The 20,185-nt window shown below is 29.3% G+C and overlaps 1 protein-coding gene across 1 annotated transcript; it reads right to left on the minus strand.

The window, feature by feature from the left end:
* Positions 1–1,806: 1,806 nt before the first annotated feature.
* On the minus strand, positions 1,807–6,353 carry LOC106779186. The gene is made up of 6 exons (XM_022776484.1): positions 6,281–6,353; positions 4,395–4,479; positions 3,793–4,080; positions 3,597–3,706; positions 2,418–2,470; positions 1,807–2,228 (listed from the first exon to the last, which is right to left on the minus strand). Exons 1-6 carry the CDS (start codon positions 6,334–6,336, stop codon positions 2,137–2,139), a joined length of 684 nt encoding a protein of 227 aa, XP_022632205.1. The 5' UTR covers positions 6,337–6,353; the 3' UTR covers positions 1,807–2,136.
* Between the last annotated feature and the right edge of the window lie 13,832 nt (positions 6,354–20,185).

Here is a 20,185-nt window from a genome sequence, read left to right on the forward strand (position 1 = left end):
TTCTGGGTCCTGAATCTGAAATTATTACTTTCTATTTGATATTCTTATTTGTTTGCTGATCAATTAGATGCTGAAAATGTGGTCTTCCCTTTGCATCCAACATGTTTATGTAGCTTAATTTCTAGTGATCTACTTGGTGTTTGATAATGAACTTGCCTTTAAAAATTATAAGTGTATGCTAACGCTACTTGGGTTGTGAGAGCATTGTAATGACAGTGACAATAGTTATTTTGTTTTTACGTTGTTGAATACACATTATCTTTGGTTCAATTCTATCTATCAACAGGACAGTACTCATGATTTTGTCCGTCTCTGCATTATTATGTTTTAAGTTTCTCATTTTAACAATTATGACATTAATATTCTTATTTAAATTCAGTTGTTTCAAAACAACTTTGTCTAAAATTTCTGAACAGACTACAGTTTTACCTGGTCACTGCTTTCATTGCACTTAATTACTTTTGTCAAAGTTGTCGTATGCATGCAACAAAAACTCCTATATGTACCACCTTGGCAGTTCTTGCTTTCAGAAATACTTTTAAGGCTGGTACCGGTGCTTCTTTGTATGGAGTAAGTGCATCTTCTGACACTTCTTTTTCCCATTTGTTGCCCATGAGCAATTCATTGTGCTACTGATTATTACAAAAGTTTTATGGTAATTTGAAATAACAACTTGGATTAGTTTTAAATAGATTTAAGGTAGGAGTTTTAATGCCAGTCTCTTTTATCTAATCTAAAATGGAAAACTTTAAAAACTCAGACTTTTTTTTTAAACCATACAGGGTGTTAGATAATTTGTTTTTATTTAAAAAATGTGCTTCACTGTAAAGAACTTCTTTACATAAGTAACCATTTATTCAAATATTTATAAAAGAAATCTATTAAAGGGCTTTACTTTTCTAAAAGAATAACTAATTGTAGCATATACAATGTACCCATAGAATATTATATCTGATGATTGCATAATTAATATTGAATCAAATGTTTGTTGCATATTATATTACATAGAAAGAACATACATGACAAGAAGAGTTACCTATGTCATTTAGTACATATATTGATCAATGTTGTTTATATGCATACTTAATATATATGTATATCTATATACCAATTTTCCTTTTTCATGTTTATGATAAATTTGACGACATAGCATGCCTCTCAATATAATGTTAGAATTTTTCTAAGGGAATAATTTGAATGTCTCCCTGCCCTTTTAGAAAATGGTGCTCTTGTTTGTACATTGTCTTATCCTGTGTCTGAATTTGTGTGCGAAAAGAAAAATCGAATTGAATCATATTGTTCAAGAAAAAATAACCAAACTGAAACTTTAATGTGGAACAAAATCTGTAAGAAAACAATGATATGCGAAATATATATATATATATATATTTTAAAAATAAACAATATAAAAAACATGTTATATAATTATTATATTATAATATTTAAATGTACAGTAATACTTAGTACCTGGGTTGTCATGCATATGTGATATGGTGTTGTTCAAGCTTCCAAACCAGATTTTGTTAACAAATGTTACATAAATTGATCTTAGAAGTGATGTGATGAGTATGCCTCTTGAAAATGATTTCATTTTTGGAATATTACTCATCCTCACTCTTTTCAACTTAGGCAAAGATAAAGTTGTACTTTGCCTGTAGAAACTAGTGAACATGGGAAGATCCATCATTACAAGACATTTTAGTTTGGGAAAAATGATGGATACATTTTCATCTTCAGATATATCACTAGATATGACTTCTTCTATTTTATCACATTTCCACAATATGAGTATTTTGAGTTGCCCAAGATTTTTTATTGAAGAAAGTGAGAATAAACTTTTGAGGTTGTGACAGTAGAAAATGTAAATTGATACCAAATTTGAGAAAAATGAAACTCTGAGGTTCCTTATTCCATAGATACTTCAATTTGATTAGGTTAATCAATGCTAACACCTCTAGTTGAGGAAGTATTTCATGAATTTTATGATCAAGATTGTCATCTTCAAAATCAAATACCTTTGTCAATAATTCACATTTGTTCAAAGTTAATTTTCTCAAATTCTTGAATCTTGTGACCATGTTTGAGGAGATAGCAGTCAACAATTTGTTGTTGTTGGTCAAACTTAGATTTTCAAGTTCACAAAATGATTTGGAGGGGTAATTCCAGTGCCAAAGCTTCTCTACATTCATATTGATGACATAAAGTATCTTCAATTTTTCCACCAACAACTGTAAAAAACAAGTAGTAATTTAACCTTGTAGGCCTATAGATGAATTAGAAACTAAGTAGAATGAACAATATTATGTTGATAGTTTTTCATAATACCATGGCATGCACTTATATTACTGAAACAAGAAGAGGAAAACATGAGATGTCCATGTAAAATACAGTATAAATAGTTTGTAATTGAAACTTACTGAACTTGGGAATAAGTAATTTGTTGTAGATGATTCTTGAAGAGCTCTGGAATCTTCAATAAAAGAAATCATAGTAGAACAATTTGCTATTTTTAATGTTTGTAAGGAAGGAAATTCAGATATAGAAGGAAAGATAATAGAAAGATTAGGTAGATTTTGAAGAGAAACATCCTTCAATTCATGAAAGGTGAGTTTCTCTATCATTCCTTCCTCTTCTTCTTCTTTAGTGATAATAATTGTATCCAACACTTCACAATCACAAATTTCCAGATTTGTTAGTTTTAGAGGAACTTGTAGCATAGTAAGAGACTTGCATTGCTTCACTTGTAGGATTTTGAGGTTTTGGTAGAACTTGAAAACTTGTTTGTTAACAATGGAAGTTAACTTTGGAAGATGAACCAAAGCTAATTGACACAGTTGTTGTAAAAGGTGTGTGGAATAAGATATTTCTTGATGAATATTAAATATTATTTTCAATTCCCTACACTGACTCAGAACAAGTTTTTTCAAGTTCTTCAACTCTTCTAGTGTCTGAGAATAAATGACACAAACCAAGTTATCATAATTGTCAAACACAATCTCATTCAATTCAAAGAAAGACTTCCCATCCGTCGTAAGGGTTTCATATGGATTTCCAGAGCTAGTATTGAATTTTTTCAATAATGGACATGTTTCTATCATCAAAGATTTTAGACTTGGGAATTCTAAATGACCATTGTAGATTTGTCTCAACATTGGAAGCGACTTAAACTCCACTTTGCTTAGTGATGGAAATTTAGTTCTTGGACTACCAGAACTATGTTCCATAAAAACGGAATATAAGGCTTCACATCTTTCTATAATTAATTCCTTAAGTTGGTGAAGCTCATCCGCTGGATACAGACGAAATATATATTTGAGAGAGGAAACATCTATGATGTGTAAAATCTGTAAGTTTCCAAGGTCAAGAAATTCTGGAGAGTCATATAACCAAATATATCTTAAGTAGTCGACTTTTATTAATTTTAGTTCCTTTAGCTGTGTGAAAATTTTGGCATCTTCAGCCCTCCAAACGCTCCCTCTTTTAGAACAAACACAATCTAGTAAGCACTCTTGAATGTTGATAACTTGGAGTTTGTGTGACCTGCTTGATAATATATTAAAAAAACGGTCCATCCTTGTTCCAGTAAAATTATTTACCTGAAGAATTTGAAGGTTGGTGAAATGGAACTTTGAAGATTATAGAGTATCTCATATAACTCTTGATTGTTAGATATACTGTAATTAGTAATAAGTGAGAGTTTGTCATCCTGCATTAATTTTTTATTGTTACATAATAAAAATATATGTTGTATGTGTTATTGTGATAAATAATGGTTGAGAGAGAAGAACTCACCAATAATTCAAAAAGATATGAAAGCTTGGTCTGAGGGTCAATTTGCTCTTCATTTTCTGTTATTAGAATCGATTTTAACTCTGATTCTTTTATCATTCCCAAACCAAACTTCTTCACTTTGGGACAGTCCTTCAAAACCACATTCTCTAATAATGATGACCATTTAAGAGTGTCTCCTGAGGAAAAGCTTCTTAGATTCGGTAAATCTTGAAGATGCACTTTCTTCATTTCGCATAATTCAACTGTTATTGCAGCTCTTCCTTTCTTACGAAGACCAATAGATTTACGCTGTCCATAAATATTAAAACTTTAAATGATTAAAGCAATTTCAAATATTAAAACTTTATTCACTTTTGTGTTTGTGTGGAACAGTATACCAACATTGTCTAAGTACTACACTAGTTATTTTTAAATTAAAAAAAAAAAAAAACTTTGTTAACTAATACATTCACATAATAATTATGTTATAATAATAATACAATAATATATAAAAAGATTATTGGTAAAATAAATGAAGTTGAAGTTCTTAATATATTATTTTGTTTTTAGATGTATTATGTGTAGTAATGTGTGAGCTTGCTTAGCTAATCACAAATTCTCACATTTATATAATATACGGCCTCGCCCTTCCAGCCCATATTTTCCAGTGCAAGACGTCTCCTCCAAGTATCAATATCTTTCTCCCATCTTCAAATCAAAGAATAAAAATTTAATTAGTAATTTAACTTTTATTAATTTTGTAAATATTGAAAGGAAAAGTAAACCTTTAGAATTCGAATAAACTTAATGAACATTCAAAAATAATTAAGAGTAAAAATAAAAATTTATATATAGTAAAAAGAAATAAATTATTTGAATGAAACGAAACCTAATATCTAGGGATAGATGAAAATAAGTCTTCATCCTCTCTACAAATCAAATAATAAAAATTTAATTAATACTTTTATTTTTATATTTAAGATTTTATTTATTTTATATTTTATATATTTTTTTTAAATTATGTTTTTATTTTCTTTAAAAAAAACTCTTTATGTTCCAACTGATGACATTAATATCAAGAAGCCTCACGTATTAAAATTGAAAATTATTTTCTATCTTAAAAGTTATATCATATCAAAATAAAATAAAAATTTATAAAATAAAAAATATTTAAATTTTAATACATAACATTTTTTAAATAACATTAACACTAATTTAATAAAAAAATCAAATTAAATATTAAAAAAACTCAATTAAATAATTTTTTTAAAAGTAATAGTATTATTATGAATATTATTCAAATAATCTATTTATTTCATCTAAAATATATGATCATACTAGAAGAAATATACTTTCATATATGTGTCTATTTTTATATTATGATAAAAGAAATAAAAACTGACTTATTAAAGTAAATTATAAAAATATTTCATAAGTAAATAATTTTTATGATTTTATTTTTCTAGTTAACTAAATCTGAAAAGACAATTATAAAATCTAAATGATAAAATTTGTCTAAAAAAGGTAATGAAGAAGATAACTACCTTAATTAATTTGCCGGTAAAATATACTTGTTTCCATATATTAATACTTTTATTACATAAAATAATATAATTTTTAAAATACATATAATTTTATGAATTTTATACTTTTATTATTTTTATGAATAATTAATTGAAAATTGTACTGAATAATATATTTAATTTTGTAAAACTAATATTAAAAATTTATGTAAGACATTTTTAAAGGGAATATTTATTTAATTATTTTAAAATAAAGAAAGATTATTCATTTTTTTATTAAGTGAATAAATTATCTTTCAATTTTTAAAAAGTAAACTCGTCTAATTAAAATATAATATCAAAGAAAATTATCAAATAGTTCATCTCCTTATTTAGTAATGCATATTAATGATATCAATTTTATAGAATAATAATTAAAATAAAAAGTATTATTAAATCTATAAAAATATGGTCATGAATAATTTTTATGATTTTACTGAGGATAGTTTTTCCTTTATCGTGAATAGTTAATTAAGTTTTAAAAATAGTTTGAAAACCTACCAAAAATAGAGCTAAAAGAAAAGAATGGTAGACATTAACAACCCCATTTAGATGACAATAGAGCAGCCTCTAACTTTCATTCTATTCTTTCCTGCCCTTCAATTACAAAACTCATATACATTTTTTTGCCTATTTCAAATAAGTATGAAATATGTGCTTTATTCCTATTTTCTATTCTAAATATTAATTAAATATTTTTTATAGAAAATATTTTATTAACCTTCAAGTCTTATTTAAAACATATCTCATATTGATTGAAAATTTTAATTATATTTTATTTTTAGCAGGGAAAATGAACATTGTAATAAATATAATACAAGGGATAAAGAAGTTATCTCATGATTATTTGTTGTGGAGAAATAAAATACAAATTGAAATAAATCATTTATATGAAAGATGATAATTTTAAAATTGCAAAGTTTAGAAATATCAAATGCTATAATTACCCGGATATGCTGAAATCCATTTTGTTTGCTTTTGAACTAAGGAAGAAAGTATACATAGAGAGATGTAAGAAGAAAAATGAAGATGTATTTAAGAACAAAATTGTATTCTTTTCTTTATCTCTTCCTACTTCTTTCAATGTTAATGTTCCTCTCATCTACCTTTTACTAATTCCTAACTTAAATCCAATGCCAGAATAAGAATCTCACGAACTATAACTTGTACACAAACCTAATTAATGAGTGTTCCACACAAAATGTAAGGCATTTTTTCTCAATGAGACTCACTTTTTTCTTAAATAATTATTTAAAGATCATAATATTTTAACAATTAATTTATAACAGATTATGTGTTACTATTTTATTGTTTCGTATTTCGTATATTTGAAACGGACCAATTATAAATTACTACGTAAGCGTCGTACTAAAATTGTCAAAAAAAAAAAAATGGTTAAAAATACATTTTCTATTATCTAACGTAGTTTCACTGAAAACTATATCATAATATAAACAACCTATGAGACCCCTTGCCAGTATGCACCACTTACTTACCATGACTTAATCTTTTCCTTATGCATTCACAAAAACTAATATATATATATATATATATATATATATATATATATATATATATATATATATATATTAACTTTAAGAAAATATGTTTTTACCATCTAAAGATGAACCCACATTAGAGAAATAGTCAAAAGGGAAAAGAATAAAAGAAACACAAGCTCATTTCGTCTTTTACAAACATATAACTTTTACAACATCTTTGGAATTTTAAACAAAATATAAACAAGGATTATGTTAATCTATTCTAGAAAACATAGCATTCATATTAAAAACTTTTCTCATTTCTCATAAAAAAATAAGTAATTTTTTTAGAATATTAATCTTCATCTTTTGTCTAGCAATAATGGCATTTGTTTCATCTCCGTTATCTTCATTGTGTCATTTAAAATTATCTGCATTGTACATTTAAAATAATTGCACTCTTGAAAATCTTTTCACTCAGATGTTCAAAAAGTCCAACCATAACAAACAGTTCATTATCATCAAATAAATTTACCTCCAATGAAAAAGTAAAACCACACATCAAACCTTGTAATTAGGTCAATCCCAAAATTGTTTTCCACTTTTCTTAACAGTGTTGACCACTCTCAAGACTGTAAGATCCTCACAATGACATATTTGTGTTCCAACCAACCCTCTGGATGAACCACCACGAGAGGTCCCCATGAGAAAGACGAACACCATTATTGCAACTTCGTCAACCAACTCACAACGATAGAAGAATACTTCATAAAGCAACTCAAAACTAAAGAAGAACACTTCGTAAAGCAACTCGAAACTAGAGAAGAACACTTCCTGAACAAATTCGCAATGAAAGAAGAACACTTCGTGAAGCAACTCACAGCGAAAGAAGAACACTTCATGAACTAAGTCCCAACTCACAATGATAGAAGCACGAAAACTTCACTTAGGGCAAGCTACACGCTTCTCATGTAAAAGGACACGTTAAGAACAACATTGCACAATACATTTACACATTTTTACTTGTTACAAATGTGTTTTACCACATCACAATACTATTTCGCCATATCACCACACAGTTAACGTTGTTCTTGAAAAATTAACAAAATGAACTTGATTGATACACATTAATCCAATTATGGACGAAATTGACACTTTTTTTTTTAAAAATAGGAACCAAGTAGACACATTAGCCTAAAAGTAGACCACCCAAGCAATTAAACCTTATATATATATATGTTAGTTAAATTTACTTTAATTCATAATCTTACATGCCAAATTAAAATTCATTCATATCCTAAACTTTGATATATTTTAATTTTTAAACTTTAAAAATAAATTAATATAATTATTTTAATCTCACAATGTTAACTTTTTATTAATTGTTAGATAGTGTTTTAGGCTAGTATTTGAATTCTTTTACACTATTTGGCACGTTTTAATTCAAATATCAACATAAAACACTATTTAACATATAAAAATGAAGTTAAGGTGGTTAGATGAAAATGATTATTCGTTTTTACAGTTTGAGAATGAATATGTATCAAAATTTGCAATAAAAACAAATTTTAATTTTATATTTAAAATATGTTTTTAGTCCCTATACTTTGGGGCGATTTTGGTTTTAGTCTATTTTCAAAGTAAGGTACAATTTAGTCCTTCAAGTTTAGAAAACTCTGGTTTATATCTTTTTTACCAAATTTTTTTAACTTTATTTGTTGTTTCAAGCATGTTTCATTATAGCATTTGGATTGTTTACACTGTTTGACACATTTTTGCTTCAATATTAACTGAAAAACGCGTTTGAAATAACAAATAAAGTTAAAAAAAATTGATAAAAAAGACTAAAACCAGAGTTTTTTAAAGTTGAAGGACTAAATTGTACCTTAGTTTAAAAATGATAAAAACATATTTAACTCTATATTTAAATTTAGAAACTAAAAATATATTTAACTTTTTCTTTATCATGTAATATTTTATACTGTTAACTTCGTAAAATCTCATTGAGTCTCAACTAAAAAGTCTCACACTCAACCTTGTAATGCTAACAACCACGAATGATAAATTTAGTTTTAGAATTGAAAATTTACTTCTACAACATAAGTTTAACTTCATTCTTTTAAAGACTTTTCGTCTCTTTATGTAAAAATATAAATTTAAGATAATATGTTTAATTTAAGGAAATAACACATTAACTTACTCTAATTATTAATAAGCATTAACATTGTATCTTATTAAAACAAATTTAAAGGTAAGAAAATTGTGTAATATACTCTTTAAATACTTTTTACAGTTATATATCTAAAAAGTTATGCGATCTTTAGTACGTGGTAATTAAAGGATAATTTTATTTTGTAATAGATAAATAAAAACACCAAAATACAATTTTTTCTACCAATAAATATGTTAGCAATAAATATGTTAGCTAGGTCTCCTGATCATACCATTTTCTATGTATTTTAGTGACAAGTTGATTTTTTTTTTCTTGTGTTTTATATAATATTTTTTTCATTTTAAACTTTTTTTATGTAAGAAGTATAAAATGAATTTAAAAATAATATAAAAAATATAATAATTCTTTATACTCAAAATTCATTGAATCATCTCCGAAAAAAAAAAAAGTCATTTCATAGAGGTTGAACTTACACATGAGGTGTTTAATGTTTTTGAAATAGATATTCTCGGTTGTCTTATATAGGTTTTATATACCTATATATTATAGTTTTTATATTTGATGACTCTTAAGTTGGAATTGTTTTTAATATATAATTATTCATATATAAGATTAATGTTAGGTTAATGATTCAATAATTTTTTAATTAGAATACATTTATAACTATATAATTATATTTTATCATATATCAATTTAGTCTAATCATCATTAATATAGAATCAAAGTAATCATTGGTTCAATTATGGTAGCTAAACTCATTAATAAATATGACATCCCAAATATTATATAGACATACATATAATAGGATTCAGTTATTATAGTACGAGAAAGTAGTTAGGAGTTAATAGTACGAGAAAGTAGTTAGGAGTTATATGGCTAAAATTTTAAATTTAAATATAAGTATAAAAGTTCTCCAAAATACATAATAACTAAAGATCCAAGGACGTCTAAAGAGTGTTTCCAAAAATATAGAATATGTCAAAACAAAAGCTAGAAAAGGTCCTAAGAATTGGAAGCTGTGTCTTCTTTGTTCTCCAATGCTCATTCCAAGGGTACATCATCAGCTACTGCTCACATCCAAAGGATTGGATGATCATCGCAAGGGGGAAAGGCAAACACATACAACAAACAAATGCAAGGGTAAGCTAGGTATATAAAAAAAAACATGTTATCAATCAAGTATTTCAAGTATGTAATGACAATAATACAACACAAACTGGAACTGAATGCATTTTATTAATACCAATGACAAACCACGTGATTTGACCATCCGGACTAGTATGAAATGTCGAGTTCCAGGAGTTTGTGCACTTGTGGTGGTCCTACTGCTTTGCAAAGCCATTGTCGAGGGGTTTCACCCGACCACACACAAGTGTAAGCCCTTTAAAGCGGTATAGGCCTTCCAAGAAGCGCCTATCCTAGAACCTCCTGCTATTCTCACCACATGACTCATCACTCTCTACTTGAGCATGGATGGTCATTAGAATGTCAAGATAAACCCCATCAGGAACTCCGGCCATTCATACGGTCAATCACAACAAACTACAGGGCACCACCATGTAACCTCCCTCGAGGATCATGGAATTACGTCCATCAACCATACTTTGAACATACATGCTTTCAAACTATAATTCACCATTTTAAATCACATGATATTCCTCTTGAATCAATAAAGTACCTCATAAACCACTTTGATTCATCAAACATAAAATTTCATAGTCATTCAAGTGCATTCTTACTATATTGTCTCATACCAAACCCATACACCATCACACAACATCAACCATGTCATAAAACAACTCATACATTACATACTTTCACAAAACCATCACTTTTTAACACAAATTTCTTCATGACTTTTAATTATCAATAGTTAAGTAATTCAAACAGCTTGGAGACCCTCACCAATGGCTCCGGAAGGGTCAAAAACCCCCAGAACGACCAAAAGAACGTCCAAAACGGACATCCGAAACCCCACAAACTATCAAAAACAAAAGCAAAAGCAGAAAAGGGCACCCCACGCCCTTTAGGGGAGCCCGGGCGCCATATTTCTGGCAAACGTCGAATCAAAGGGCGCCCAACGCCCTTTTGGGGCGCCCAGGCATGGATTCTGCAGAATTTTCTGCACATTTTGTAGATTTGGAAGAACTCACACCCCTAAGTTTCGTTTTAGGCCTTTTGATGGATTTCTAATGATCCTAATTCGAAGAATAGGTTGATTCAAACTTGTCTAAGGTTTCTAAACACTCACAAACCTCATAATCTAGTAACTATGCATCGATTTAGTTTCTAAACCTTCAATTTTCCCAACTTAGAGGCCAATTTCTAAATTTAGCAATTAGGAGTTGTTTTGAACCACTTTATCACTTCCTACAAATCATATATGACCTATCTAAGTGTTCTAAATAGACCAAAACCATTACTAACACCAAATTCTAATTTTGACCCCTCTAGTTCCTCTAACATACCCTAATAACCCCTAAATTCATTTAACTTTCTACCTAAGATTCCATATACCAGAATTTACCTTATCTCATCACTCAATTTCAACATTTTAATAACTTACAAACCAATTCATGAACACAATTCACAAGATCAAATTCATAAATCAATATCACAAAATCTCTTACATGCATATCACTAAATTTTCAGTTCAAAACAATATAACTCACCAAGGCACTTCACATAACCATTATTTCACAGTTTTCAAACAGCAACCACAATCCATGCAATTCAATTTCATAAGACAAAACAGAAATTCCTGACTTCCCTAACCTCTCTATGAAGTAGTCCAATTCACAGGAGCCCTAATTGCTCAATTGCACTTCAAGGAAAGATTGAATTTACCTATGGGTCATAATTTGGGAGCAAGAATCAGATTTCAGAACCTAGATGGAAATAGAAATTGGGGAAAAACCCAATGAACTACATGCAACCAGATTTGTTGCATGTTTACAGTTTTAAAAAGGAATGGAGGGATGAGAACTCACTTACGGTTTAGATAGAAGAAATTAATCGGTGGAAATGAAAGCCTACAGCACCAGGATTATCTAGACTTCCTCTGATTGTGAAATGGGTGACTCAGTGAAAGAGTAATCTAGAGAGATGGTGGAGAAAAATTTGAAGAATAGGAAGTTAGAGAGAAAAGTGTTTGTAAGAAATGAAGTAGATACATAGTAAAAGTTTGTAATTATACTTCTGATATACTTTAAGTTTTAAAACATAGCTTCATCAACTTAATACTATTAAAACCTATCAGCCTTATTGCTAGGTTATTACAATAAACAACATGAATCATGATATCAATGTGTGATATGAAAATTTTAAGTCATGTGATCTAATTTAACTAGAAAAGAATAATGTATTGATGATCAATCAATGATAATGATTCCAATACCAATTATTAGAATCCTTGATAAAAAAAATAAAAAATAAAACACTATCAATTATAGAAAGTTGAATATATCATGTTAAATTATTCAAATTAAAAGCGCAAGTATACCTTAATTCTTTAATTCGAAAATGATAATGAAGAAATTTTACTAACACTACTTTCTTGAAAGAACCATTTAACTATTTCTCTGTTTCTTACTTATAATACAATGTCAGAATATAAAAGAAAATAATGTGATTTAAATTTTTTATCTATTTATTAATAAATAAAATTTTCTTATAATTCGTATTTATCATCACAAAATAAAATTATCCTAATGTTTTTAATATCTTTAAAATAATTCATATATATAAGTTGAATGTTATTACATTAATAATATAAGGTGAATGACGTTCTCCACTGCTAGCATTGCCGCTGCTCCTTATGGTTCATGGAAATCCCCCATCACCGGCAACTTGTCTCCGGCGCCTCCAAGGACCTGGGCGGCACCGCCGTGGATGGCCGTGGCCGCCTCATTTTGCTGGAATTCCGTCCATTAAAATCAGGGTAAGTAAGGTCTTTCAATTCTCTGTTATTTATATGTTTATTTATTTTTCTGTATGAAAGAGAGAGTGAGAGTGAAAAAGAAAATTACATATGAGTGGTCTTAAATAAGGTGTAAATATGCCAAAAATGATTTATGAAATTCAAGTAATAGATTTATGTTTTTAAAAAAGTCTGATTTCATCAATTAGTTTGTTATTTCATATTTAAGTTATAAAATAGGATTGACCTTTCTCTACATCAATATATAATTTTACTAATAATTGTTTTTATTACTATTTTAACTAGTACTGTTTATTTCAACTATTACCATTATTATCAATGTCCTTATTTTGGTGATTACTGTTGACCTTTTGTTATTGTGAAGATTATTGCCACCCCAACTAACAATATCACTGTCAATACCATAAATCCATCATATAAATATATACTTCTTTAACCTCCTTTTTATATGATATATATTTTTAAACTCATTTATTTTTAAACTAAAAATTCAAAAGAAAAATAAAACTAAAAAGATCCTAAACTATTTAAAAAAAAAATTAAAAACCAATTGTAATATTTAAAACTTTTTAAACTTATATCTAGAAACCATCACCGAGCCTTAATTGTGTATTCTCTTTTATCCAAACAAATTTCAATAGGGGTCCAAAAGGTGTAGTTCAATTAATCTGTTAGTTGCATCTTGTTTTGTTTTCTCTATAGACAAAGACATATGTTTTGAAAGTGGAATATTTTATTGAGATGTGTAAAAAACGTGTTTTCCTCTTATTTTATAATACAATGTATTATGAATTTCAAAGAAACTTCCTTATTTCAATTCTTAATCAGTAATTTAGTTGGAAGTTTACATCCAATAGTTTATATTAGGTTTATCATTTTCGGGTTCCTGTTTATGGAAAATCATCTCAAATAGATGCTTGTATTATTTTTTGTCTCAATTAGGTTCATGTTTTTGTAAAATTGAATCAATTGGAACCTTGTTGTTAATTGAACTGAACGATTAATTGTATCTCGTGACATGTTGATTAAGCAATTATCTATTATGTGGCACACTGAGGTCCCATTAAGTGGAATATATTTATTTTGACATTTAAATAAGTTAAATTGAATAAAAAAAACGTTTTATTTATTGTGTGAAATTAAAATGAAACATATTAGGGATAAGTTAAGGAGTTTTTGGTTAGATTGTTGAGTGTGCGAAATTAGGAAAAATAGGGTTTGAGTGGATTCGTTGTTCTCGTTTGAAATTGGGATATTTTACAATCAAATTAGTTCCCGATCAAGAGAATTAGTGTTTCGTTGGAGGATTTTAGTGTCATCTATCAGTGGTTTTTCGCTGAAATCGCCAAGTTGTTCGAGGTCAATCACAAGGAAGGTTATCATCAACTTGTTCGAGGTCAATCACGTGGAAGGTTAGTAAATGCGCTTTTGATTTAATTTTTTAATTATTTTGTCCTTTTATGCTTTTTCCATTTTGCAAACGTCGATGTCATGGATATTGAGGTCCTTGTTGATTGCAATGTGGTCCCCCATGTTTAAAATGCTATTCGAGTGTCTTTTTTAGTGGGTTGTGCTTTATATTTGTTTAATTTTTGTTGTCATTGTTATGTTATTATTTTATAGGTTAAATATTTGTATAGTGTATTGTTGTACGTCATGGAGGATCATTTTGAAGTTGTTTTCCACCATGGAGGAAAGTTCTTAAATGATGGGAAACTAAAGTATGAGGGGCAAACTACAACTTTATCTTTTGACCCAGACATGTGGAGCTACTTCCTTGTAGTCAGTGTAGCAAAAGGGCAGGGATATGATGGGTTTAAGGACTTGTGGTACTGTGTAGGAAGGGGTTCTGTGTTATATAATAGGTTGGAAGCCTTTGCGTGATGACAGAGGAACCATGCACATGATTAACTTAGCTAGGCTAAATGGTGAGTGTTGATAGGGGGAGCACTGTGTTAACTGAACCCAATCCCTGTGATGTTGGTTTTTGATTATTACAACACATTGATAATAAAAACAAATGAGTGTGTACTGTGTTATATGTTAAATGTGTACATGCTTACTGTGAAATATGCACATATTGTCTTTGTCACATTTATTGGACATATCATGTTGATTGAAGCATACTATTGTGTTTGTGAAGTGATTATATTTGTGTATGCACAATGTATGCTTTTGTGATATGAAAACCACATGCACAAAAGCATATATGCATGACTTAATCAGTTACAGTGTTGTAGCAATCAATTAAGGTCATCATACAACTTGAGTTTTGAACTGTGACAAAACAACTAGTTTTGAATCAATTACGTTAGTTGGTGAATCAATTAAAACTCGTGTGTTTGCACATATTTTTTTCAATGTGCTGTGATGAGTTTGCACATAAAACCCTTTGATTTTATGAAGAACGATTGAACATACCTACATTTTCATATATGATTGATTTCATCAGATAGGATTTACAGATTAATCAAAAGCTCCAAGAATCAAGAACGAGAAGAGTTTGACAGATCTTGAAGCATTCTTGAGAAGTAATTTGACTGGACTGCATTGACTGATCGTGTCTGCACAACTGAAAGTGCATCTTGTTTGATCAGGAAAGAAGACTTGCAATCTTGGATTTTTTATTTCCCTGTACGTGTGGCGTCAGGAAGAAGAGTGGTGTACTCTTGACTTTGAGAGGGGATATCTCAAAGGGTTTGTTGTGACAAGGACGAGGTAGTTCTGTGTTGGCAGATTTTGTTGTTCTATATTTTATTGAGAGTTTGTGAGGTGTTTACATTTGAGAATTGCTCTGTAAAGCCTTAGTTGTAATACTCTAATCATTGTAGTGAATTACTCTCCAAGCAAAGGTTGATTGGGAGAGTGACTGAATGTAGGCATTGAGACCAAACTAGTATAAAAATCGAGTTTCCTTTTCTTCTCCCTATTTCTTTACATTTGCACTTATATTTTGCATTGTCATATACGCATACTGTTTTACATTGCACACAATTGCTTACAACACAAGAAAGATTTCAAGAACACTATCATTTGCAAAAAATATTTAAAAGTGCAAGCTTTTATAAGACATCAATCCCCCCCCCCTTTTCTTTCTCTCTTGGTGTTGAGAAACAAATTCATCAATTTTAACAGTCAAGTTCATCTCTTTGTTGTTCACACAGTCTCTGAACCTGAGGTGACATAATTGTTAAAATATGTTCCTCATAATACACCTGAAGCAGAAGTTCAAGTTGTGATGCTTGATAGTCGTCAGACTATAGGTATAAATGATGGTGAATGTCAACAGGAGAGTGAAATACAATATGAGATGCTTGCCATTGAAGGTCAGAGAGTTGAATGTGATGATGATGATGAAGGTGAGAGTGAAAGACAGGGTGAGGAGGGTGAGGGTGATCATGTTGTTGAAGGTGAAATTGGAATAGAGGTTGATGTGGCTGAGTGTGAAGGAGATGGTGTTGATGATCGTAGTTGGAGTTCTAGTGGTGAGGATTGCAATGTTGATGTTAATGATGATTGTATGGAAAGCCTGGTTTGTAACACCCCTTCTCAGAGTGTCACAAAAATTTTTTGTTTTTTTTATTCATTTACATTTAAAACCACAATATTTTATATCATAATACAATAATATTGTCAAAGTTTTTAAGAGTGATTATTGGATTACAAATCGAATCTTAAAAGTAGTTTAAAATTACAAACCACAACATTTCATAATTTAAAATACATATTTAAAAGTCCCAAAGAGTATTTTCCAACGCATCCTCACACTAAATGTCTTCGGTTTTACTTGAAACATCATTTACACCCGTATAATAACACGAGTTATACGATCATCGTAGACACACAAGTAAGGTGAGCTAACCGAATACAGAAAAGCTTAAGTTGCATATAAACTTACTTACACACTTTGAACATTTAATAATATTATTATCGTAATAATAGGATCATACTACCTTTACGTGTAGCTTCGCACACTACTCACTTCTCATCTTTCACACGTAACTATTAGATCTATCTCGGTTTTATTCTTCACACACATCTGATAAACATATACCAAAACCAGTCCCTCATATGGATTGCGGATAAGAGTCGTCCTACGCACACCGCTTTGGACATATCTCCCTGGTTCTTCAAGGGCTTACGAGTAAAAACATTGGTGAGTAACACCCACTCACCAAGCATAATACTCAACACAAGTCAGAAACCCTTGGTGAGATATATGTACCCTCTTGAGAGAGAAAAAGTAACAGGTCTCGAATCCACCTATCGCCTTACATAGTCAAAAGGAAATCATCCTTTTTAACTAACGAGATAAATATAAATCACCCCAATGATACACGACAAGACTAGAGAATCAATAAGGGTTTTCCTATTAAACTCAAAGATCTCAACATACGTCAATTAGAATTAAGTCTAAAAATACATTCAAAATACGTGTTGTCTATTTTGACCTTTACTCAATGTTTTATTCGTAATTTTCTCTACAAAACTCCGAATGAAAAATTTTTTGTTTTGTTGGATTCTCGACTCAAAAATCCTTCAAATGAATGCTAACTCGAAATTTTTGCATCACTATACTAGATATAGTAAATTTCTTAATGGTAACGTTTTTTTAAACTATAAAAGGAGATAACCTCGAGGAAATGGTATTTGTGTCACTCCATAAAATAAATTACTAAGATCTCTAACTAAAGAAAATTATTCACGAGTAAAGTGATAAGACATCAAAAACAAGTGTGCCACAGTTTAGTGAAGTGTACATGTGAAAAATTTGGATGAAATAATAAAAAATTATTTGCTAAGGTGCTTTCAGTTGGCATAATTGAATAAGCTGCCCCACATTTTTTTTTATACTAATAGGAAAATTTCTCTAGCCCTTTTTGAAAAGAATGAAAGAGTAAATCTATCTCCTAAATAAAAGAAATAAAACATACGTAAGGTGATTAAATAAAATAAAGACATCAACATTTGTCTCCATATGGTTGATAAGGAATCTTTCACAGTTAACTAGAAACTCAATTAATATAATAAAATGAAACAACAACATCTTCAAAAAGATAAAATAAACTAAGGATAGGTAGGTCCATGAGTCAAAAAGATAAAATAAACTGAGTTTACTATGTCTATTTACTCTGCTTTTTATGAATTATGCACATAGTAGACAAGGAGATAATTCTATGTACACGGTTTTTAAAGAAAAACTCTTACAGAAATGATTTAGTCTCACACCATCTATTCAATATAGTAACCCGAAAACTCTTCCACATAGAACATCAAAGAGTTTAGAGAAAACATACAAGTGTTTGCATCCAATTTTCCCATTATTTCTAAACTCAATTCTATAAGGTATTGGGAGCTATAGGTTTCAGTTAGTCATCACTCTAGTTCACCCATTTACAATTAGGATATGTCGTTCACCAATTTTCATGAAGAAGCACAGAAACACACACCAATCAACTATGCTAACATACTTCAATGATATGATCAGAACACACATTTCATATTCAAACCTTACAAGGTATTCATATAAGGTAGTCAAAGGTTAGCTTCCCTACCTCAAGTATGGTAAGATTTGATAACTCTTGTTGCTCTAAGATCCACTACTACTCCTCTTGAAGGATCTATGCCTCTCCTAGATGTTCACAAAGATTTCAGATTATCCTCACTTCCTTTCCTCTAACTTTCTGATTGTTTTTGTTAATTTCATTAAGCTAGAAGGCTAACATTTTATACTTTTTTCAGTAACCTAATATTTTGGATGGTTCTAATCAAAGAGGAACCAAGTCCTTTAATCTCTATTCCTTGTCTCCGCAACTACTTTCAATTTTTGTGCATGTTTTGTTTCATTTCTTTGCAAGCATATAAGTTTTGTTGTATGAAGCTAAATTATCACATATGCTAGGGTGGAAAGGAAAAGGAGAAGATTATGTGTTGGGAAAAAGAGAAAAATTATACGTCATGGATGGTGAGAATGAGAAAGCTACGACATTCTCAACCACAAAATATGAATTATTAGCATTTACGTGACAAAGGCATCATGCTTTCCTAATCCAATGCTATTAATCAATTATAACAGAGGGTTTTCAATTCTCAGGGTCGTACATGTATAAAGCTTATCAATTCACTAATTTTTAATTCAAAGGATTCAAAAACTAAATAATTCAAAGGCTGATAAGATTTAGCATTTTCTATTCTTGTAATAGAGGTAATAAAAAAAATTTCATTCAATTCTTTCAGTATAAGAAATACCAAAAATTGTAATCATTTCAATTCACTCGTATAAAATATTTTTCATTACAATTTTAAATTTAAAAATATCCATCACTCTTAATCTTTTTAATTGACGTAAAAGAATTTTCTATATTATTCATAAAATTTTAGATTAGGAAATCATTTATCTTTCACTGGTAAAATCATTTAATTTTGTATTTAAATTCGTATTCATTCATAACAATCAGAAAACTTTAAATTAGTGAATAAGATGCAACTATCAATCATAATTTCATCAGAGATAGTAGAAATATTAAATTTCATAAGATTTTCATCTTTATTTGGAAACAACTCACTCGGGAGAAAAATAACTTATCATATTTATTTCGGGTCTTACATGGTTGATATAAATGTTTACTGTGATATAGAAGAGGAGGTAGGAGATGGAGTTGAAGATCATTTGATAATGTGGAAGTTGATATGCAAAGTCTTTCAGATCAATATGATGGACCATCATGGACTGAGATGTCGGGTAGTGATGTTGATGATGGCATAAATAGTGATGATGAGAGGTTTGTCCGATGATGAATGAGAATCCGAAGAATTAGTTAGTGGAGCAGAAAGTGATGAAGAACATGATGAAGAAGAGGGTTATGAGATGTTTGTAACATTTTGTATGCTTAAAACAATGGTGGATTATAAATGGGATTTGGGGACGTATTTTGCTGAGAAGCAAGACTTTTTGGATGCCATAAAAAGCCATGCACTAGAAAATGGGAGAAATATCAAATTTGTTAAAAAATAATAAGAGAATTAGGTTAAAATGTATGAGTGCTAAAGGAAAACGCCCCTGGATGGCATACTGTGCTTATATGGAGAAAATTCATATGTGGCAATTAAGGACTATTGTTGACAACCACAACTGTAGTAGAGAACACAAACTAAGACTACTTAATGCAACACTGTCATAATTTGAAATAATAGAGACTACTTCAAGCTATACAAGAAGTGGTTTCTAGAGTTAATCAACAATTTTAAATTTAACAAA

Source organism: Vigna radiata, unplaced genomic scaffold, assembly GCF_000741045.1.
Source record: "Vigna radiata var. radiata cultivar VC1973A unplaced genomic scaffold, Vradiata_ver6 scaffold_351, whole genome shotgun sequence".
NCBI classification, from domain to species: Eukaryota; Viridiplantae; Streptophyta; class Magnoliopsida; order Fabales; family Fabaceae; genus Vigna; species Vigna radiata.